The sequence below is a fragment of the Heterodontus francisci genome, chromosome 2 (genome assembly GCF_036365525.1).
Source record: "Heterodontus francisci isolate sHetFra1 chromosome 2, sHetFra1.hap1, whole genome shotgun sequence".
Lineage (NCBI taxonomy): Eukaryota > Metazoa > Chordata > Chondrichthyes > Heterodontiformes > Heterodontidae > Heterodontus > Heterodontus francisci.
The window spans coordinates 103,584,782-103,609,198 of record NC_090372.1 but is presented as its reverse complement, the minus strand read 5'-3'; the positions used below and the strand labels follow the sequence as shown (position 1 = coordinate 103,609,198).

Here is a 24,417-nt window from a genome sequence, read left to right as displayed (position 1 = left end):
CCTAAGAAGTGTCAGTTGTACCCCATCCTAAAACATGTCTTCTTCTGAAACAAAGAAGGTGTGAAGTGGCCACATCCTGGGCCATTTAGCTTTAGTTTTTAGTTTTAGAGATACAGCACTGAAACAGGCCTACGGCCCACCGAGTCTGTGCCAACCATCAACCACCCATATTATACTAATCCTACACTAATTCCATATTCCTACCACATCCCCACCTGTCCCTATATTTCCCTACCACCTACCTACATTAGGGGCAATTTATAATGGCCAATTAACCTATCAACCAGTAAGTCTTTGGCATGTGGGAGGAAACCGGAGCACCCGGAGGAAACCCACGCAGACACAGGGAGAACTTGCAAACTCCACACAGGCAGTACCCAGAATTGAACCCGGGTCACTGGAGCTGTGAGGCTGCGGTGCTAACCACTGCGCCACTGTGCCACCCTGATCGCATTGTGCGATCACCACAGGGAAGAGATGAGAGCGTCTCCTACTAGGAGGTAAGAAGTAACACAGCTGTAGCTTAAAAAAAGACAGCCTAAAGCCAGAGAGAGAGAGAGAGGCAACATCTAGCAGCTTGTGTTCCAGCAAACCAGAAGGCAAGTACTCTGCTGTCGAATCCTACATCTACATTGAACAGCAGTGAACTAGAAGTGTTTCACTTTCTTCAACTGAACCTTCAATCAAGGGAGAAATCTACAATCATTTAAGGCCTGCACCTATTGAGAACTTGATTTCCAAGAGAATTTAGCAGGTTTATCGTGAGGTTTTCCCCTCTCTATCTGTCTCTTCTTGTATGTGTGTGTGCAAGCAAATGCGTGAGTGTGAGCGAATGCGTGAGCTGATGTGGTTGTGACAATTTTGGGATAAGGCTTATTGATCAATTAACAATTGATTTTCTGTTTTTTAAAACCTACAAGAAAACCTGTCACTCTCTGTTTATTTGACAAATAAAACACCAAGAGGTTAAACCCTAATAACAAAACACGTGCTTTGGTCACGTGGGGAATTGAACAGTGGGAACAACTCACATTGCACCACGTGGATAACAACATTGACGACACTCCTCACCACCACCTCTGTTGACCCCTCCACCGTTTCTAAATTATCAGACTGCTTGTCTGACATCCAGTATTGGAGGAGCAGAAATTAAATATTGAGAAGACCAAAGCCATTGTCTTTGGTCCCCATGTCCAACTCCGTTCCCTAGCCACCAACTCCATGCCTGTCCCTGGCAAATGCCCGAGGCTAAACCTGACTGTTAACAATCTTGGTGTCATACCTGACCACATACCTGCGCCATTACGAAGACCGCCTATTTCTACCTCCGTAACATCACTCGACTTTGCCCCTGCCTCAGCTCATCCACTGCTGAAACCCTTATCCCTGTCTTTGGTATCTGTAGACTTGAATATGCGAATGCTCTCCAGGCATGCCTCCTACCTTCTCCCCATGTCCTAACTTTCAGCAAGTCCTGATCACTCATCACCCCTGTGCTCACTGGCCTACATTAGCTCCCAGTTAAGCAATGCCTTGATTTTAAAATTCTCATCTTTGTTTTCACATCCCTCCACAGTCTCACCCAACCCTCTCTCTGTAATCTGCTCCAGACTTACAACCCTCCGAGGTATCTGGACTCCTCTAATTCTGGCCTCTTGAAAATGTATAATTCATATTGAACCACAGAATACAAGAAACATAGGCTGATATCGTGCTCAACATGCATAACATCAGCACCAAAAAGCATGGTACGAACGGTTCAACATAGTTCAATTCCCCTTTGATTCTCTATACCATGTAACGAAAACAAACAGGGACCAAGGTCCAGAGCTCAAGATACCACCAAGTTTGAAAAGAACAAACTAGATTAAAATCACAGTCTTAGAGCACAGAAAGAAGCCATCTGGCCTGCAGTGCCTGTGCTGACTCTTTGAAATTGCGGTCTAATTTAGTTCCACACCGCAGCTTTTCCTCCAAAACCTTGAAAATTAGTCCTCTTCAAATATGTATCCATTTGCCTTTTGAAAGTTCCTTTCACCATCCTTTCAGGTAGTGCATTGCAGATCTTAACAAATCTCTGTTTGTAAAGTTTCTCCTCATTTACCTTCTAGTTCTTTTGACAATTATTTTAAATATATGATCTCTGGCTATCAACTTGCCAGAGGATACAGTTTCTCTCTACTTGCTCTATTAAAACGCCTCATAATTTTGAATACTTCTATTACGTCTCCTCTTAACCTTCTCTGCTCTAAGCAGAACAATCCCAGCTTCTCCAATCTCTCCATCTAACTGAAGTCCTTCATCCCTGGTTGTCATCCTAGTAAACCTCCTCCGTACCCTTTCCAAGGCCTTGACATCCTTCCTAAAGTATGGTGCCCAGAATTGTTGACCACACTCCAATTAATACCTAACCAGTGATTTGTAAAGGTTTAGCTTGACTTCCTTGTTTTTGTATTCAATGCCCTTATTTACAAAAACAAGGATTCCATATAATTCCTTATTGTGTCTTATCAATGTGCTTTGCCCCCGTCAGAAATTTGTGAATATGCAGACCCCCTCTGCTCTTGCACCCCACTCAAAATAGCACAATTTAAATTATTCTGCCTCTCATTGTTGTTCCTCAGAAAGTTCATCATTTCAATAACTGAATATTTCACCATGTATCTATGTAATGGCTGTAAGACACAAAGCTTGGGTTCTAAAAGCCTAAAGATTGTCACAAGAATGGAAAACTGAGGAGTAAGAAATACTATGGTTTTCAGGTCCAGGAAAGAATGGGTAAGAGTAGGAAATAATGCAGTGGATCTTCGGAGATAATTTTAATCCAACTTGGTGGGCGAGAAATGGGCGGATTCAGGGCACCCACCTGTTTTACATCCCTCCTGCTTTTAGTCTCCTTGAGGTCAATTGAGAGCAAAATCGAACAGGGTGTAAAACAGGTAGCAGACTGGATCCATTCAGGTGAGTCGGCTTAAAGCTACCCCCCTAATTTCAATACAGTGCTATGCAGGTAGGAGGAAGAGTGTGGACTAACATATTTTTCTTACTGAAGTGTGATGTGGCCAGAAAACATATTCCTATAAGTGTGATCTTGTGTAACGTACCACTTTACAAATCTAGGAGCAGATTTTATTCCAAAGCTCTCAGGAAACAGGCACCCATAATTCAAACTGTAGTCAGATTGTACACTATGACTTGCATCACAGTCCAATACAGTTTTATTTCACCAAATGTTAAAATAATAGCGCACCTTGTATAGGCATTATCTTAAAATTTACACTTTCATAAATTAACAAACCTGTTTTACTTTGTTGGCAAGCACAAGCCACAATGATACACACCATTTTGAAATACAAGACTGTTGCTGAGTCACACAGACCAAGAAGTTAAAAATAACCTGCTGGCATTCAATACCAAAGTTCACAGGTAAATAACAGCGGCTTGACCAAAGTTCAGGAGGGTGACTGGCATTTGCAGCAAACCACAGCAAGGAGTTAACAGCTAATGCAGAGAAAGAGAGGTGAGAAAGTTGCTAAAGAAAACAAATCATTAACGTGTCATTTAGGTAAATGGCACTGTGACAAAAATAATGAATTGCCCTACTAGTTTCTGAATGAAAATATGTTCATCATCCACTTTTGTGTGAAGACAGATGCCCTGTCTGATGAGTCAGGTAAAGCCTCTCAGATGCTGGGACGCACCACATCAGCTTTGAGGTCCTCCATGGTTGGGCAGTCTGTCAACACTCAGTCAAACATAAATATTCAACATTTGGGGCAAGATACCAGTGGAGAATTGTTGACCATGAAAGTGCATTTCAGTGAGGGAGATAATCCATTTGGGACAGGAGAGGTAAGAGTTGGTTCTAGGAACAGAGGAATAGGTGTAGACCATTCTGTCCCTGAAGCTTGTTCTGCCATTCAATAAGATCATGGCTGATTTTATCTTAACTCCTTCCAGTTGCCTTGGTTCCATATCCTTCTATATTTGTCTACCAAAAATCTATCAAACTCACTCAAATTAAAATTATTAAATGATTTATCATCTGCTGCTTTACATGGGAGAGCACAGCACATTTCTACCACCCTTGCATGAAGAAATGTTTCCTAACTTCTCCCCTGAATGGCCTGGTTCTGATTTTAAGGTTATGTCCCCTTATCCTTAACCAGTGTAAGTAGTTTTGTTCCAATCTACCCGATCGATTCCTCTCAAAATTCTAAAGACTTTGATCAGTTCACCCCTTGACCTCCTATATTCCAGGGAATACAAGCCTCATTTATGTAATCTCTCCTCATAATCTAACACATAGAGCTTTGTTTTCTCAATGAAATTGATCCGGATGAAACTGACGAGCACAGCTGCCGATACTTTAATCTCCGATCCTGCTGTCTTCACAGTCCAGAGTGTCTGCAGCCACGGCATGCGGTAAGTCCATTGAGGTGAAGAAGGAGCTGCGGGACCCGAGAGAAGTCCTGTGAAAAGGTGCCCCGAACACCCAAAACATCCACGAACGGCCCCCCCGGCCGCAACTTCAAAGCGCCCGCGGGAGATGGCTCGGAGAGCATCTGCAGCGCACTGTCGGCAATGCTGCATGCCTTTATTTAAACCACTGCAGAAAAAAAAACCCTTAGCAAATGTAATCACCTCTAAGTCTGCCAAATGATGCTTCACCTCCCGAAGGACGTGGATGAGCTTTCCGGACGTCGATGGTGGGCACTGAGGAAATGGCTTATTACCTGCACCAGATTCCACCCCCCCTCCCCCCCCTTTACCCCCCTTCCACCCCCCCCCCACCCCCGTCCCCTTCCCTGCTCCACCCTCTCAGCTCACCCCCTCACAACCCCGTCCCAGCCCGCCCCCCCCTCGCACCATCTTCACCCCGCACCCCCTTCCCCTGCACCCCCCCCCCACCCCCTCCCTCTACCCCTCCCCCTTGCATCCCCTCCTCCCACCGGCACCATCCTACACCTGTGTAGGGGCCCCAACAACCCCACTGCCTTGTGGGCGTCTCGGGAGAGACCAAGGCTAAGGGAGTAAACCCTAACAGTAAATCCGGAGCGGAACCCCGTAGGCGGTCATGTGTCACCTTTGGCATGTTTCCGGCAGTTCCTGCAGCCATACTGGTGCCAAACGTCGTGTCCTGCACTCCTTTGGACCCCACCAGAAAGGCCGAGAGGGGGGTTTTGACGACTGGGCAACTCTCAACCTCCATAAATTTGCCCAGGCATGCGCCATGGAGAGGTCACTCCATAGTTGCCTCACAGCGACTAAAACAACACGGAAGGCAGAGCTGGTAGCATTCTGGTAAATCAGCTCATTCGGAGATCTGGTGCAGACACGATGGGCCGAATGGCCTCCATCTGCACTGTAACAATTCCGTGATTCTATGATCTACATTCCTAATATATCCTTCCTAAGGTGCAGTGCCCAGAATTGTACACTGTACTCCAGATGTGGTCTAGCCAGGGCTTTGTATAGTTGTAGCAAAACTTCCTCCTCTTTATATCTGAGGCCTCTAGTTGTAAAAGCTAACATTCCATTATTCTTTTGATTATTTTTTGTACTTGACCAATAATAATAATCTATGTATATGGACCCCCAAGCCTCCTCTTAAAGTGTTACCAGTAAATATCAGTCTCATTTTAAGATGAATGTCTGCAGTTAGGGTTTTCCAACTTCTGCCAAAATTGAAAACAGCCTAAATCCCAGTTGCTCCCCTTCCCCATCCTACCAGCATCATCTGGATTATCCACAGCTCAGCTGGAATGGTCTGTGATCTCACTCCTAGTTAATCGCCCCCACAATTTCCAATACAAGACTTTTTATTTTGTCAACAGTGCACTTTGTCTTGAATACTCATTAGCTCCTTAAGCTTACAAGGATCACAGTGGCGTGTTTAGGAAAAAAAATTGCTTTATTAATATTTGATAAAGCAGTAATAGAAAAATATTGGGCTTCTTAAAAAGCATTTCTTGATTTATTAAACAATGTATAACTTACATTAATAAACACACAGATACATTGGAAAATATATGTGTCTTTTGAAAACTCAAAATTTTAAGAAAACTTTAAGAAGTCCCTACTACAGAACCTGTACCATGACACAGCACAGGGCAATTATAAAGAGATACCGGTTTAATAAAAGGCATTAATATTTAAAAGACATTTATAATTAGTGAAAACAGAGAGTTACCTCTGTGTGAATCCAGAACTGATACAGCAGGTTAAACTGGAGATGTACCGCAAAAACTGAGGGAGGAATGAAGAGAGCCATTGGGAGATTAAAGACCTGGAAGAAAATAAACATTGTATAAAGTCAAACAGAGTTTTTTTTTAAAGTTAATGATACACACAATACTACAAGCAGTTACATGATTTAATCTGCGCTAATTTTTTTTTAAACTGGAAAATCACCTGCACCATTGCTCAATAATTAAGATTGAGGCTGTGGTGGATAAGGATGCCTCTGGGTAAAAGATAGAGTGGGACAAGGCAGGGCAGAACTGGAGTCAGAAGCCAAGGCTGTCAGAAATCAGGAAGCAGGGAATTAGTGATAGGGATGGAAAGGGAAATGAGTGGGAGGAACCAGTTGGCAGGCACTATGGGGATAAATTAGGAATTGCCTCTTTACCTTTACATCTTTGCTGGACTGGTTGCGAAAATTTGATTGGGGAGCGGGCATGCTGGTTTACTCTTAGAGATTGTTCAGGAATGGATGGGGGTTGTGATGACCTATCCTTTAGTCCTAGTCCCTGGATTTTCTTTTCATCGTGGAGGGTGAAATTTGGCCTTTTTTCCCCTTGCTCTGTTTCTGTTCAGTGAGTGGGTGAGGGGTGTCTGGATTTGGCCAACAACAACTTATATTTATACAGTACCTTTAATGTAATAAAATGTCCCAAGGCACTTCACAGGAACATTCTAAAACAAAAATATGACACTGAGCCACATAAGAATATTAGGTCAGATGACCGAAAGCTTGGTCAAAGAGGTAGATTTTAAGGAGTGTCTTAAAGAGTAAAGTGAGGTTGAGAGGAAGAGAGGAGTCGGGAGGGTATTCCAGAACTTATGGCCAAGGCAACTGAAGGTGTGGCCACCAACGGCGGAGTGATTAAAATCAGGGATGCTCAAGATGCCAGAATTAGATGCTTGTAGGTACCTCAGAGGGTTGTGGGGTTGGAGGAGATTACAGAGATAGAGAGGGTGAAGCCATGGAGAGATTTAAAAACAAGGATGAGAATTTTAAAATCAAGACATTGCTTGACCAGGAGCCAATGTAGGTCAGTGAGCACGGGATAGGGGAATGGGACTTGGTGCAAGTTAAGACACGGACAGCAGCTGTGAGAGACCAGCCAGGAGTGCATTGGAATAGTCAAGTCAAGAGGTATCGAAGGCATGAATGAGGGTTTCAGCAGTCGATGAGCTGAGACAGGGGTGAAGTTGTGCAATGTTACAGGGGTAGAAACAGGCAATCATACTGAAGGAGCAAATATATGTTTGGAAGCTGATCTCAGGATCAAATGTGACACCAAGCTTGTGAACAGACTGGTTTAACTGCAGACTGTTGCCAGGGAGAGGGATGGAGTCAGTAGCTAGGGAACAGAGTTTGGAGTGAGGACCACAAACAATGGCTTCAGTCTTCCCAATATTTAATTGGAAAACATTTCTGCCTATCCAGTACTGGATGTCACATAAGCAGTCTGATGATTTGGCAACAGTGGAGGAGTCGAGAGAAATGGTGGTAAGGCAGAGCTGGGTGTCATCAGCATACATGTGAAAACTAATGCCGTGCTTTCTGATGATGTCGCCAAGAGGCAGCATGTAGATGAGAAATAGGAGAGGGCCAAGGATAGATCCTTGGGGGCAAGAGAGGTAATGGTGCAGGAGCAGGAAGAGAAGCCATTGAACGTGATTCTCTGGCTGTGATTAAATAGATAAGAATGCAACCAGGTGAGAGCTGTCCCATTCAGCTGGATGACAGTGGAGAGACGTTGGAGGAGGATAGTGTGGTTAACCATGTCAAAGGCTGCAGACAAGTCGAGAAGAATGACAAGGGAAAGGTTACCTTTCTCACAGTCACATAAGATGTCATGTGTGACTCTGGCAGGGGAGGAAACCTGTTTGCAGTAATTCAAACATGGAGTTCTGGAAAGATGGGCACAGATTTGGGAAGCACCAACACGTTCAAGGACATTGGAGAGGAAAGGGAGGTTGGAAATCGGACGGTAGATTGCAAGGACGATGCGGTCAAGGGTTGATTTTTTGTGGAGAGTGGTGATGATGGCAGATTTAAATGAGACAGAATCGTTAAAATATTGGCTAACGTGGGGACATTAGAAGGGAGGGGAAGTTGGGTGGTCAGCAGTTTAGTGGGAATATTGGGTCGAGAGAGAAAGAGATGGATCTCACTGTGACAGTGAGCCCTGATGCCAGATTCAGACTACACTGAAACAGGGGAGTAAATTTCTGGGACACCCCATGCTACTGCTCCAGACTTGCATGCAGTCGGGAGGAGATAAAGAACATCAGAAAATCACAGGCAGTATCCTTCCCCATTAGGTTGCTAGGAATCACGGAGGCAAAGTTCCACTGAAGCCATGGGCATTTCTCTGGTGTAGCTATCATGTGGTCTGGAAAGTGCAGCAGATTCCAGAGAAAAGGCTGTGAAAGTCTGTTTGTGGGGCCAGGTAGAAAAGAAGGCAGATCCTCCATGCCAAGGGGAAATGACTGCAGGAATTCCTGGGCTTCTATTGAAACTCCATCATGTATATCCTTTAAAGACCTCAACAACCGTCATTGATCCTGCTAAGGTCCCAGAGAAGGCTCACAACTGATTTTGTCACAGGAAATCAGTCCCTTTGATAGCTCATTGAGGAGCAGAAGATGAAAACAAAAACTGAGCTTTACCTGCCCTTCTCAGGCCTCTTATCTGTATGTTGGAGCAGCATGGCACTACTCCTACATTCTTAATAATACTAAAGTTTCTGCCCCAAACGTGCAAGTAATCCCATCCCTTGAATTTGGGACAGGGTTCAGGCCTCCACATTTGGGTACATCTGCTAGTGGAACACGCCAACTGGAACTTCAGCCTTCATATGTCCATCCCTGCAATTACCATTAGACAACCCCAATCCATTAAAGATTAACCAACAACAATGGCTCATCCCCTCTCCCAAGGATTAGATGCCTAATACCTCCCATCTTATTGGACTACCAAGATACAACACATTTAAATTATAATATAGCCATATTATTGATGCCAACTTTTTTTTTGATTTTATCACAGTGCATAAAGTGACACAGAATCAAAAGAGTGGAATTTAAATCTATCCTCTAGTAGTTGACAACTGGAATATGGGCATACAATTACCAAACCAATTGTTAAATCATCATTTAAAAAAATTTAAATACAAACATATGAATTAGGAGCAGGAGTAGACCACTCAGCCGCTCGAGCCTGCTCTGCCATTCACTAAGATCATGGCTGATCTGATTGTTACCTCGACTTCACATTCCCGCCTAACCCCAATAACCTTTCACCCCCTTGCTTATCAAGAATCTATCTATCTCTGTCTTAAAAATATTGAAAGACTCTGCTTCCATCGCCTTTTGGAGGAGGAAAGTTCCAAAGACGCACGACCCTCTGAGAGAAAAAAATTCTCCTCATTCCTGTCATAAATGGGCGACCCCTTATTTTTAAATAGTGACCCCTAGTTCTAGATTCTCCCACAAGGGGAAACATCTTTTCCACATCCACCCTGTCAAGACTCCTCAGGATCTTATATGTTTCAATCAAGTCGCCTCTTATTCTTCTAAATTCCAGCGGATACAAGCCTAGCCTGTCCAACCTTTCCTCATAAGACAACCTACCCATTCCCGGTAATAGTTCAGTAAACCTTTTCTGTACTGCCTCTAACACATTCACATCCTTCCTTAAATAAGGAGACCAATACTGCACACTGTACTCTAGATGTGGTCTCACCGATGCCCTGCATAACTGAAGCATAACCTCCCTACTTTTGTATTCAATTCCCCTCGCAATAAACGATAACATTCTATTAGCTTTTCTAATTAAATGCTGTACCTGCATACTAACCTTTTGTGATTCATGCACTAGGACACCCAGATCCCTCTGCATCTCACAGCTTGGCAATCTCTCACCATTTTGGTAATATGCTTCTTTTTTATTCTTCCTGCCAAAATGGACAATTTCACATTTTCCCACATTATACTCCATTTGCCAGATCTTTGCCCACTCACTTCATCTATTCATATCCCTTTCTAGCCTCCTTATGTCCTCTGCACAACTTACTTTCCTACCTATCTTTGTGTCATCAGCAAATTTAGCAACCAAACCTTCGGTCCCTTCATCCAGGTCATTTCTATAAACTGTAAAAAGTTGAGGCCCCAGCATTGATCCCTGTGGCACACCACTCGCTACATCTTGCCAACCAGAAAATTACCCATTTATGCCTACTCTCTGTTTCCTGTTAGCTACCAATCTTCTATCCAGGCCTATATGCTACCCCCTATACCATAAGCTTTTATTTTCCGCAATAACCTTTGATGTTGCACCTTATCAAATGCCTTCTGGAAATCTAACTACATTACATCCACCAGTTCCCCTTTATCCACAGCACATGTTACTTCTTCAAAGAACTCCAATAAATTGGTTAAACATGATTTCCCTTTCACAAAACCATGTTGACTCTGCCTGATTACCTTGACTTTTGTTAAGTGCCCTGCTATAATGACTTTAATAATAGCTTCTGACATCTTCCTTATAACAGATGTTAAGCTAACTGGCCTGTAGTTTCCTGCTTTCTGCCTCCCTCCCTTTTCGAATCAAGTAGTTACATTTGCTATTTTCCAATTCAGTGGAACCTTCCCCGAATCTAGGGAATTTCGGAAAATCAAAACCAACGCATCAACTGTCTCACTGGCCACTTCGTTTAAGACCCTAGGATGAAGTCCACCAGGACCCGGGGACTTGTCAGCCCACAGCTCCAACAATTTGTTCAGTACCACTTCCCTGGTGACTGTAATTTTCTTGAGTTCCTCCCTCCCTTCCATTTTCTGATTTACAGCTATTTCTGGGATGTTACTTGTATCCTCCATAGTGAAGACCTATGCAAAATACTTGTTTAATTCATCTACCATCTCGTAATTGTCCCTTATTAAGTCCCCAGACTAACTTTCTATCGGACCAATGCTTATTTTGTTAATGCTTTTCTTTTTAAAATATCTATAGAAACTCTTACTACCTGTTTTTATATTTCTAGCTAGCTTTCTCTCATATTCTAATTTTTCCTTCCTTATTAATCTTTTAGTCATTCTTTATTGTTTTTTATATTCTGTCCAGTCTTCTGACCTGCCTCCCATCTTTGTGCAATTATATGCTTTTTCTTTCATTTTGATGCTATCATTAACTTTTTTAGTTAACCATGGATGGTGGGACCTCCCCTTGGAATTTTTATTTCTCGTTGGGATGTATTTATTCTGTGTTTTCTGAAATATCCCCTTAAATGTCTGCCACTGCATCTCTATATTCCTAGCTTTTAACCTACTTTGACAGTTCACTTTTGCTAGCTCTGCTTTCATACCCTCATAATTACCCTTATTTCAGTTTAAAATACTCATCTTAGACCTCAAATTGAATGTAAAATTTAATCATACTGTGATCACAGCTGCCTAGGGGGTGCATTTACTATGAGGTCATTAATTAATCCTATCTCATTGCACAATACCAGGTCTAGTATAGCCTGCTCTCTGGTCGGCTCCAGAACATGCTGTTCTAAGAAACTATCCCAAAAACATTCTGTGAACTCATCATCTAGGCTATCTTTGCCCATCTGATTTTTCCAGTCTATAAGTAGATTAAAATCCCCCAAGATTAAATAAATGAACACCTCCAAAAGTGATCAATATGGGCATATAAAGAGCACACAACCATCTGTGAAGAATTTGAGATAACTGAATTGCTGTAGATTTTTTTAAATGTCGTGTCTTTAATGTTTTTGTGCTTATGACTGACTATTTTCTGTATTTACCATCCAATATCAGTATCAAGTCATCTTATATCACATTAAACACAGCCAGATTCAAATTTTAGCTTGCCACAAAAATATTCCTCAACTAAAACCTCAGAAGAGCATTCACTAATCACCCGTGAGAATTTTTTCATTTAGCACATAATACATCCTATGCCACTCTAATAACGATTGCTAACTTCAACCTATGTAGATTTTCTATATACATACTTTAGCAAAAGAAGTTGACCCCTAAGCATCAAGTGTTAAATTGCTGCTTTATACACACGTCTACTTCTTAAATGAATTGCAAAACTAATGCCTATCAGCATCAGTTTGTACCAAATTGTGGGAACTCATTACATACAAGATCTTTGCAGACAACGGACACAAAACTTTCATCCCATCTGCCTGAACTGAATTTGAAACAACTGCAAGATGAAAAGACCATTTTTTGACTCCATCGAGAGAAAAAGCTATTTTCCTTTTGCTATCGGAATATAAAACTGGGATATAAACTTAAATAAACGATGTAGGAAATCAAAAAAGTTAATTGTTATGAAAATAGTAATTACCACAGGGACACATTGTCAACAGTCATCATGCGGTCTACACAAGGAAATTCCCAATACGAGCTCCTTCCAGGCAAGGCTTCCCATGAGGGATGCAATTTTGTAAAATTGGTCCGGAAATGTTTAAAAAAATAAACAGAGTGCTCTCTGTTGCTTGGGACGCATAAAGCACAAGCCAGTCTGATCAGATTTGAACTCCCTTCTGCGATTCTGGGCACAGTCTGATTTCAGTCCCAACATCACAAAATTGTGTTGCGTATAGTCAGGATGCTTCCCCAAAGAAGGGACAGGGATAAGTGTTCAGTCTTACAGTTAATTTAAACGTGACATCAACAGATGCCTTACAACAAGTTGCAAGCTACTCAAGAGGTCATTTAATGGTGCGTGGGGTAAGGGCAAACTAATGAAAGAAGAAATGACAACAGAAATAATTTTAAAACAAGTGCATTTCATTGTTTCTAATAAAGGAGATTTTATAGGTGGACTTGTTATTATATTTTCTATATGATTTGGAAAGAAGTATGGTTTGATGCTCATCAAGCAGGTAACCTCTTCCCCCTCCAAAAAGACGTCTTTATACAATATAGCAGTATAAAACAGAAAGTTATAACAGAAAATGGGAGCTTCAGCAACCAAGTGAAATTGAAGCTGCATTTATAGCTTACCCAAATATTTACATCTACAGTGCTGCATGAAATACATAATATGCTGTGAACTTTACACCAATGCAAAGTACAATTATATAAACACATCCACTGAATGTAATCAGTTATGTTTATAAGATACATCTAGTACTGTAAGCATACAAGAGATTGTACTTCAAGAGGGTTCACAAGACAAACGCCCTTGGCAGACAGCATCCTGGAAAATCTGGAGTGGCTGTATTATAGGAGTAACAAATCCTTTACACTTTACAATTCATTGAATAAACCACTTGTTTCAGCAGTTCATGATGTCAGTGGGCTTTTCTTCCAATACATCTAGTACGATATTTCACAAATGACTTACCCAGGAAAAGTATTTCTGTAATACAGACTGCCGAAGGGCTGTAGATAGATTGTAATCCTCAGAGCTGTGATGAACTTGGTGCGCTGCCCACAAGATATTCACTTCTACAACACAAAGGAAAAAAACAAATTTCACAAAATTGCATTGTGCAGAGAAACACATTGGCTGTGTAACTGGGCTCCTTTGTGCCCGGCTTTTCAGTGCTACAAGTGTCATTTTGCTTTCAAAATGGTGTCTGCGTTGCTTGTGCTCAATTCTGGTGCTAGCCATGCCAGATGCCATTTTGGTGAGGGTGTTAGTGCATGGATAGGGAAGATCCGCAGGAAGTATGCAGAGTAGACAGATCATGCTTCAATGATTTGGTGCTAGCGCTGCTATTTTGGAGCCCAATGGTCCAGCTAATGCCATCTCCTAACCTCACACACCTGAACGTGCATTCAGCAACAGAAGGACCCCCTCCTCACCACCAGCGCTATTTAAAGGGATCATCAACTACTCTGTACAGTGTTCAGTACAATTCACAACTCCTCAGATAATGAAGTCTATGCCCACACGCAGCAAGACCTGAACAGCATTCAGGCTTGGGCTGCTAAATGGCAAGTAACATTCATGCCACACAAGTGCTAGGCAATAACCATCTCCAAAAAAACAGAATCTAACCATCTCCCCTTGATATTCAATGGCATTACAATTGCTGAATCCCCCACCACCAACAACCTGGGCATTACCATTGAACAGAAACTGAACTGGACTAGCCACATAAATACTGTGGCTACAAGAGCAGGTCAGAGGTTGGGGATTCTGCAGCAAGTAGCTCACTTCCTGACTCCCCAATGTCTGACCACCATCTACAAGGCACAAGTCAGGAGTGTTATGGAATACTCTCCACTTGCCTGGATGAGTGCGGCACGGACAACACTCAAGAAGTTCAACATCATCCAGGACAAAGCAGCCTGCTTGATCCCCATGCAATACCTTAAACATTCACTTCCTCCACCACCAGCGCACAGTGGCAGCAGTGTGTACCATCTATAGGATGCACTCCAGAAACTCACCAAGGTTTCTTTGACAGCACCTTCCAACACGCGACCACTACTGCCTAAAAGAACAAGGGCAGCAAGCACATGGGAACACCACCACCTGCAAGATCCCCTCCAAATCACACACCATCCTGAATTGGAACTGTATCGCTGTTCCTTCACTGTTGCTGGGTCAAAATCCTGGAACTACCTCCCGAACAGTACCTACACCACATGGACTGCAGCGGTTCAAGAAGGCGGCTCACCACCACCTTCTGTTACCTGCTTTTTTACATGATGGATTCTGTATTATTGTGAAATCAAATGAAATCGAGAGAGATTTAGATTGTTTTATTAACAATAGGATGAGAAAAAATGTATCCCATCCATACTTAACTTTTTAAAACCATACCTAAATGAAATATATTTCTTTTTTTAAACATTTGATGAATTTTATGCTAAGAAGGATGTTAAATAACATGCATTTCTAAAGTGTCTTTTTCATTAAAAAAATCTCAAAGCAGTACACACAATGAACTGCTTTCTAAAGTGCAATGACTGTAGCCTAACATAGCCATCATTTTACGTATGCAACTTCCTATAAATAGCAATAAGACAAATGCACAATTAATGTGTTTGTGTTGGTTGAGGAAGGAATGGTAACCAGGACACTGGGAGAACACCCAGCCTCTCATCAGATAATATAATAAGCATTTTAATGTTCACCTGGACCAACAGACAGAATCTCTGTTTAACTTCTCATTCCGACTTCCTCAGCACTTACTGCAGTGCCAATCTCAGGCAAGAATACCAACAATTTGTCAGATACTCAGACTGGCAGAAAGTAGAAAGTGGTGTTCCACAGGAATTAGTGCTGGGACTACGATTGACTACTATTTACATAAATGATTTGGACTCATGAATTGGAAGTCCAATATCAAAATGTGCGGCTGGCAACAAATTAGGGGTTTAGGTTAATACTGAGGTAAACTGTGGCAAAGTACAAGAAAACATCAACAAATTAGTAAAATACGTGTATAGATGGCAAACTAATTTCATTATAGGTAAATATGAGATGGTACAGTTTGGTAGGGGCCATAATGAGGCCACAGTCATTGGAAAATACAAGTCTAAATGCAGTAGAGGAGCAAAGCAATCTAGGTGTACAGATTCACAATCATTACAAGTAGCAATGCAGTTTAGCAAAGCCATAGCAATGCAAATAAACTGGGGTTCATTTCTAGAGGAATTGAATTCAAAAGCAGAGAAGTTAGGATAATCTCATACAAAACCTTGGTTAGGCCACACTTCGGGCCGGATTTTAATTTCACGTCGCTACTCTGGGCGGGGCGGGTGAAAAAAATGGCAGCCTGCAAATGCTGGCCGCACACCACCACGGTCTTGAGTGTGGCGGCTCATTTAAATATGCATGGCAGCTGCAACCCCCTGCCCCAATTTCTGTGGTGGGGGCAGCCTCGGCGACGCCGTGAATGGCGTCAGCTGTTTTTGCGCAGGCGCTGGTGCCGTTTTTAAAGGGCTGCCAGCCCTGCTCAGAGAAAGTAGAGTTGCCCCTGTCCTCCCCACCACCCCACCACTAGACCAAAAATAAATGTTTGGCCCGTTCCCCCACCCCACCACCGACCCTCTCCCCCCCACCGCTGCAATACACTGAACTTGAAGAGTTGACCCCTTCTCCCCACAAGTGCACAAAGTGCTGAGTTGACTCCTCTCCACCCCCAAAGCTGCACAAAATGCAGAGGTCACCCCTTCTCCCCACCCCCCTCACACTAAAAATTCAGAGTTGACCCTGTTCCCCCACCACCGCACCCCCCCCCCCCTTACACAAAATATGCTCAGATCCCTCCTTCCCCGCCTTGGCAATGCCAGCTTTCCCTGGATGGAAGCACAAGAACACAAGAAGTAAGAGCAGGAGTAGATCATATGGCTCATTGAGCTTGCTCCACCATTCAAAACAATCATGGCTGATCTTAGGATTCAACTCCACTTTCCTGCCCGCTCGTCATACCCCTTGATTCCCTGAGAGATCAGAAATCTGTCTATCCCAGCCTTAAATGTATTCAACGATGGAGAATCCACAACCATCTGGGGTAGAGAATTCCTTTAAGTGAAATAATTTCTTCTCATCTCAGGCCTAAATGATCAGCCCCTTATCCTGAGACTGTGCCCCCATATTATAGATTCCCCGACCAGCGGAAATAATGTCTCAGTGTCTACCCTGTCCAGCCCCTTTAGAATCTTATATGTTTCAATGAGATCACCTCTCTTTCTTCTAAACACCAGAGAATACAGGCCCAATTTACTTTGTCTCTCATCATACGACAACCTCCTCATCCCAGGGACCAATTTAGTGAACCTTCGCTGCACTGCCCCAGTGCAAGTATATCCTTTCTTAAATGTGGAGACCAAAACTGCACACAGGATTCCAGACGTGGTCTCACCAAAATCCTGTACAATGGTAGCAATACTTCCTTATTCCTCCACTCCAATCCCCTTGCAATAAAGGCCAATATGCCATTTGCCTTTCTCATTGCTTGTTGTACCTGCATGTTAACTTTCTCCGTTCCTGTACAAGCAAACCCAAGTCTCTTTGAACATCGACACTTAGAAGTTGCACAGCTTTTAAAAAATATTCTGCTTTTCTATTCTTACGACCAAATGCATAATTTCACACTTCCCTACATTATACTCTTATCTGCCATCTTGTTGCCCACTCACTTACCCTGTCTATATCTCTTTGCAGCCTCTCTATGTCCTCCCCACTGCTTACCTTTCCACCTACCTTTGTATCATCAGCAAACTTAGATACATTACTCTCTGTCTTTTCACCTAAGTCATTAATATAGATTTAAATAGCTGAGGCCCTAGTACTGATTCTTGCGTCACTCCACTGCCTGCCAACTTGAAAGTGCCCCATTTGTGCTCACTCATTGCTTCCTGTCTGTTAACCAATCATCTATCCATGTTAATATATTACCCCAATTCCATAAACCCTATCTTGCCAATTAACCTTTTGTGTGACACCTTATCGAATGCCTCCAGGTATCTATCCTACTAGTTACATCCTCAAAAAACTGTAATAAATTTGTCAAACAGGACTTCCCTTTAGTAAAACCATGTTGACTTGTTCTAATCATACTGTGATTTCTAAGTGCATTGTTAAGACTTCCTTAATAATAAATTCTAGCATTTTCCCAATGACTGATGTTAAGTTAACTGGCCTGTAGTTCCCTGTTTTTTCTCTCCCTCCTTTCTTGAAAAGTGGTGTAATATTTGCCAACTTCCAATCTGAAGGGACTGTTCCCGAATCTAAGGGATTTTGGAAAATCATAGCTAGCACATCCACTATATCTGCAGCTATCTCTTTTAGAAACCTAGGGTGTAGGCCATCAGGTCCTGGAGATTTGTCAGATTTTAGTCCCTTAGGTTTCGCCATCAGAAACTCCTTGCTCAGCATGAAAGAGCCTCCCTCAAATGGCTCGGAACACATACTGTCTATCCGACTGCTCACCACCTCTGGTCCAGTACAGCTACTCAGCATCTATGCTCCAACACTCTGCTCCCCACCTGAAGCTAAAGACCAGTTCTACGAGGAACTCCATAACATCATTAGCAGCATCCCCAACACCGAACACCTGTTCCTGCTGGAGGACTTTAATGCCAGGGTTGGGGCCGACCATGACTCATGGCCCTCCTGCCTTGGGCGCTATGGCGTTGGAAGAATGAATGAGAATGGGCAGAGACTGCTTGAGTTGTGTACCTATCATAACCTCTGCATCACCAACTCGTTCTTTCACACTAAACCCTGTCACCAGGTTTCATGGAGGCACCCAAGATCGCGTCGTTGGCACCAGCTAGACCTCATTGTCACAAGGCGAGTGGCCTTAAACAGTGTTCAAATCACACGCAGCTTCCACAGCGCGGACTGCGACACTGACCACTCCCTGGTGTGCAGCAAGGTTAGACTCAGACCAAAGAAGTTGCATCATTCCAAGCAGAAGGGCCACCCGCGCATCAACACGAGCAGAATTTATCATCCACAGCTGTTACAAAAATTTCGAAATTCACTTGTAACAGCCCTTCAAAACACTCCCACAGGGGATGCTGAGACCAAGTGGGCCCACATCAGAGAAGCCATCTATGAGTCAGCTTTGACCACCTATGGCAAACGTGCGAAGAGAAATGCAGACTGGTTTCAATCTCATAATGAAGAGCTGGAACCTGTCATAGCCGCTAAGCACATTGCACTGTTGAACTACAAGAAAGCCCCCAGCGAGTTAACATCCGTAGCACTTAAAGCAGCCAGAAGCACTGCACAAAAAGCAGCCAGGCGCTGCGCAAATGACTACTGGCAGCACCTATGCAGTCATATTCAGCTGGCCTCAGACACCGGAAACATCAGAGGAATGTATGATGGCATTAAGAGAGCTTTTGGGCCAACCATCAAGAAGATCGCCCACCTCAAATCTAAATCAGGGGACATAATCACTGACCAACGCAAGCAAATGGACCGCTGGGTTGAGCACAACCTAGAACTGTACTCCAGGGAGAATGTTGTCACTGAGACTGCCCTCAATGCAGCCCAGCCTCTACCAGTCATGGATGAGCTGGACATACAGCCAACAAAATCGGAACTCAGTGATGCCATTGATTCTCTAGCCAGCGGAAAAGCCCCTGGGATGGACAGCATTACCCCTGAAATAATCAAGAGTGCCAAACCTGCTATACCCTCAGCACGACATGAACTGCTTTGCCTGTGCTGGGACGAGGGAGCAGTACCTCAGGACATGCGCGATGCCAATATCATCACCCTCTATAAAAACAAAGGTGACCGCGGTGACTGCAACAACTACCGTGGATTCTCCCTGCTCAGCATAGTGGGGAAAGTCTTTGCTCGAGTCGCTTTAAACAGGCTCCAGAAGCTGGCCGAGCACGTCTACCCTGAGGCACAGTGTGGCTTTCATGCAGAGAGATCGACCGTTGACATGCTGTTCTCCCTTCGTCAGATTCAGGAGAAATGCCGCGAACAACAGATGCCCCTCTACATTGCTTTCATTGATCTCACCAACGCCTTTGACCTCGTCAGCAAACGTGGTCTCTTCAGACTACTAGAAAAGATCGGAGGGCCACCATCACCAGAGAGTATCATCACCTCATTCCATGACAATATGAAAGGCACAATTCTACATGGCGGCACCTCATCAGACCCCTTTCCTATCCTGAGTGGCGTGAAACAGGGCTGTGTTCTCTCACCCACACTTTTTGGAATTTTCTTCTTCCTGCTGCTCTCTCATGCGTTCAAGTCTTCTGAAGAAGGAATTTTCCTCCACACAAGATCAGGGGGCAGGTTGTTCAACCTTGCCCGTCTAAGAGCGAAGTCCAAAGTACGGAAAGTCCTCATCAGGGAACTCCTCTTTGCTGACGATGCTGCTTTAACATCTCACACTGAAGAGTGTCTGCAGAGTCTCATCGACAGGTTTGCGGCTGCCTACAATGAATTTGGCCTAACCATCAGCCTCAAGAAAACGAACATCATGGGGCAGGACGTCAGAAATGCTCCATCCATCAATATTGGTGACCACGCTCTGGAAGTGGTTCAAGAGTTCACCTACCTAGGCTCAACTATCACCAGTAACCTGTCTCTAGATGCAGAAATCAACAAGCGCATGGGAAAGGCTTCCACTGCTATGTCCAGACTGGCCAAGAGAGTGTGGGAAAATGGCGCACTGACACGGAACACAAAAGTCCGAGTGTATCAAGCCTGTGTCCTCAGTCCCTTGCTCTATGGCAGCGAGGCCTGGACAACGTATGTCAGCCAAGAGCGACGTCTCAATTCATTTCATCTTCGCTGCCTCCGGAGAATACTTGGCATCAGGTGGCAGGACCGTATCTCCAACACAGAAGTCCTCGAGGCGGCCAACATCCCCAGTTTATACGCTACTGAGTCAGCGGCGCTTGAGATGGCTTAGCCATGTGAGCCGCATGGAAGATGGCAGGATCCCACTGTGTCACGGACATTCAACCAGCAATGGAAAAGCACTAAAATAAAGTCACTTGCAAACATCTTTGCTCAGAACAAATTAAAGTTTGGGACACATGGGGTGAAATTAGAATCTGAAATATTCTGAAAAAAAAACTTATTTAAAGCAAGTTATTTTAAAAAAACTTTAAAATGTAGTAATTAATCAAATGGAAACATTTCACAGCACTCCACAAATATAGAATCATTTTTTCAGGGACACTTCTGTTGTTCAGTGATACCTATTGCTCACACTGCCATTAAAAGCCCAGTTACACCTGATTTGGACAAGGTGTAACTTTTTATGGTGTTTCTAACAGTGATGCGAGAGAGGAAAAGGGGAAGTTCTTGCTGATTTCCATGGTAGCTGACTTGGGGTGTTGGGGGAGGGGCAGAGGGTAGGTGGCAGGTCCAGAACACAGCCTGTGGCAAAACACTGAGTGACAGACCACAACCTCAGGATTTCCACATTAAACTACGTATGCGCTACATCCTGAAGTTGCGGTCAGTTTCAGAAGGGTCATGGCAGCAAATGCTCACAGCTCGCTGTCAATCGTGACCCCCACCCCAACCCCCATAAAATCTGGGCCAATATTTCCTACCTTCAAGCTCAGAAAATATTTGTTATTCTACATTGAATCTAGACAAAAAGTTGCAAAATAATGACTGCCGATTCTAATTCCAACACAGTTAATGATGTATCGACTTTCGTTGATGTGAGCAGAATGCTGATCTGATTCACCAAACCATTTTCACTCTTTGCTAATCCAAACATGACAATAAAAACAAAATTCTCATCTCACAGGATATTATTATATGGTTATTATATTCTCCCATCTTTTTCTAATAGTCAACAAACTAAACACCTTCTGCCAAATTTTACCCCAAGAGAACAGCAAGCATCATCAATTTTTATTAGCTTTTTACAACCACAAATTATTTACAAGCTTCCAAGTGGGTTTCATAAGAATTATGACTGTAATTATATCTAAAATTGTCAGAAGTACTATTTCATTTTGCCTTGAGCCCAGAGACGCCTAATAAAATGCAAATTATGAAGATGTTGATATAGAAATTATAATGATAAACACAATTATATAATTAAACTTTTTTTTTACACTGAACAATAAATGTTTTACACACCTCTTTGTACCATTATAATTATGAATCCAATTTTAAAATACATTTCTGTTTTCAGTTTTCTAACAGTCTCTCCCAGTTTTACACCAACTGTACATGAGAGGGAAGATGACTTACCTCATACCAGGCTGCAAGTACCTGAGGTGATTCAATAATAAGTTGCATTTATATACTACCTTAAAAATATAGGAAACCTCCTAAAGGCATGGGGCAAAACAAACATCAGGCAAAACAACAACAATAACTTGCATTTATGTAGCTCCTTTAACATAGTAAAATATCCCAAGCTGCTTCACAGGAGCACTATCAAACAGAATTTGACACCAAGTCACACAAGTTGATATTAGGCCAGGCTTAGTCAAAGAGGATGGTTTTAAAGATTGTCTTAAAGGAAGAGAGAGAGGTGGAGAGATGGAAAGGTTTAGTGATGAGAACTGCAGAGTTGAAAGCGAGGCGGCAGAAAGCGCAGCTGTGGAGCAATGAAAATCAGGGATGTGCAAGAGACCAGAACTGGAGTAACACAGAGATCTTGGATTGTTGTAGAGCTGGAGGAGCTTGCAGAGATAGAATGGAGTGAGACCGTGGAGCAATTTGAAAACAAGAATGGCAATTTTAAAATCGAGGCATTGCCGAACTTGGAGTCAATGTAGGTCAATGAATGGGAGTTGGTGCGAGTAAGGATATGGGCAGCAGAGTTTTGGATAAGCTCAAGCTTACAGAGAGAGAATACCCAGGGCAGCACTGGAATAGTCAAGTCTAGAGATAACAAAGGCATGGATGAGGGTTTTAACAGTAGGTGAGCTGAGGCAGGGGCCCGAGATGGGCAACGTTATGGAGCTGGGAGTAGATAGCCTTTGTGATGGAATAAATATGGGATTCTAGTCTTGCTCTGCTAGAGAGCCACTCGCGGGGAGGCGAGTCTCCTGAAGTGCTGCAATGTCCACATTGAGTCTACTGAGCTCGTTGTTAATGATGGCGGTCTTCCGAGAATCGTTGATTTGTGTAAGGTCTTCCGACAGGCCAGGACACATAGTTCTGACGTTCCAGCTTGCAAAGCGAAGGGCTGGTACCTTCTTTCCTTTTTTCATGTTGTTTGGTGCGGTGTATCAGTCCACCTTTCGGGCAATGACCCTGAGCTCCAAGCACCCATTGAAGCAGGCAGACTGTGGCGGGACAGAACCTTATTGACCGGGGGCTGCCCGGTTTGAGGCGGGCGGTAGCTGTCCAGTGAGGTGCAATGACCTCTCCCACCGACAAAGGCAACCCGTGGCGCCCAGTTTCTACGCCAATTTATCTGGACTTATAACCCGTAACTGCTGCCTTCCGTGTTGTTTCAGTCGCTGTGAGGCAACTATGGAGTGACCTCTCCATGGCGCATGCCTGGGCAAATTTATGGAGGTTGAGAGTTGCCCAGTCGTCAAAACCCCCCTCTCGGCCTTTCTGGTGGGGTCCAAAGGAGTGCAGGACACGACGTTTGGCACCAGTATGGCTGCAGGAACTGCCGGAAACATGCCAAAGGTGACACATGACCGCCTACGGGGTTCCGCTCCGGATTTTCTGTTAGGGTTTACTCCCTTAGCCTTGGTCTCTCCCGAGACGCCCACAAGGCAGTGGGGTTGTTGGGGCCCCTACACAGGTGGAGGATGGTGCCGGTGGAGGAGGGGATGCAAGGGGGAGGGGTAGAGGGAGGGGGTGGGGGGGGGGGTGCAGGGGAAGGGGGTGCGGGGTGAAGATGGTGCGAGGGGGGTGCGGGCTGGGACGGGGTTGTGAGGGGGTGAGCTGAGAGGGTGGAGCAGGGAAGGGGACGGGGGTGGGGGGGGGGTGGAAGGGGGGTAAAGGGGGGGGGGAGGGGGGGTGGAATCTGGTGCAGGTAATAAGCCATTTCCTCAGTGCCCACCATCGACGTCCGGAAAGCTCATCCACGTCCTTCGGGAGGTGAAGCATCATTTGGCAGACTTAGAGGTGATTACATTTGCTAAGGGTTTTTTTTTTGCAGTGGTTTAAATAAAGGCATGCAGCATTGCCGACAGTGCGCTGCAGATGCTCTCCGAGCCATCTCCCGCGGGCGCTTTGAAGTTGCGGCCGGGGGTGCCGTTCGTGGATGTTTTGGGTGTTCGGGGCACCTTTTCACAGGACTTCTCTCGGGTCCCGCAGCTCCAACTCGCCTCCCCGCGAGTGGCTCTCTAGCAGAGCAAGACTACACCTTCTTCTGGCAGGGCAGGGATCCTGAAGAACCAAGACAGCATGGAGTGGGCTTCGCCATCAGAAACTCCTTGCTCAGCATGATAGAGCCTCCCTCAAATGGCTCGGAACGCATACTGTCCATCCGACTGCTCACCACCTCTGGTCCAGTACACCTACTCAGCATCTATGCTCCAACACTCTGTTCCGCACCTGAAGCTAAAGACCAGTTCTATGAACAACTCCATAACATCATTAGCAGCATCCCCAACACCGAACACCTATTCCTGCTGGGGGACTTTAATGCCAGGGTTGGGGCCGACCATGACTCATGGCCCTCCTGCCTTGGGCGCTATGGCGTTGGAAGGATGAATGAGAACGGGCAGAGACTGCTTGAGTTGTGTACCTATCATAACCTCTGCATCACCAACTCG

General features: G+C 44.1%; 1 protein-coding gene across 3 annotated transcripts in view; it reads right to left on the bottom strand.

Moving 5' to 3' along the window:
• agmo (alkylglycerol monooxygenase) overlaps positions 1 to 24,417 on the bottom strand; it is a 479,661-nt gene that overhangs the window by 185,096 nt on the left and 270,148 nt on the right. For all 3 annotated transcript variants that reach the window (XM_068009453.1, XM_068009461.1, XM_068009444.1), the window contains 2 exons: positions 13,607 to 13,710; positions 6,194 to 6,289 (listed from right to left, as the gene is read on the bottom strand). In XM_068009453.1, the coding sequence (XP_067865554.1) occupies positions 6,194 to 6,289; positions 13,607 to 13,710 (200 nt within the window). The remainder of the gene's footprint in view (positions 1 to 6,193; positions 6,290 to 13,606; positions 13,711 to 24,417) is intronic.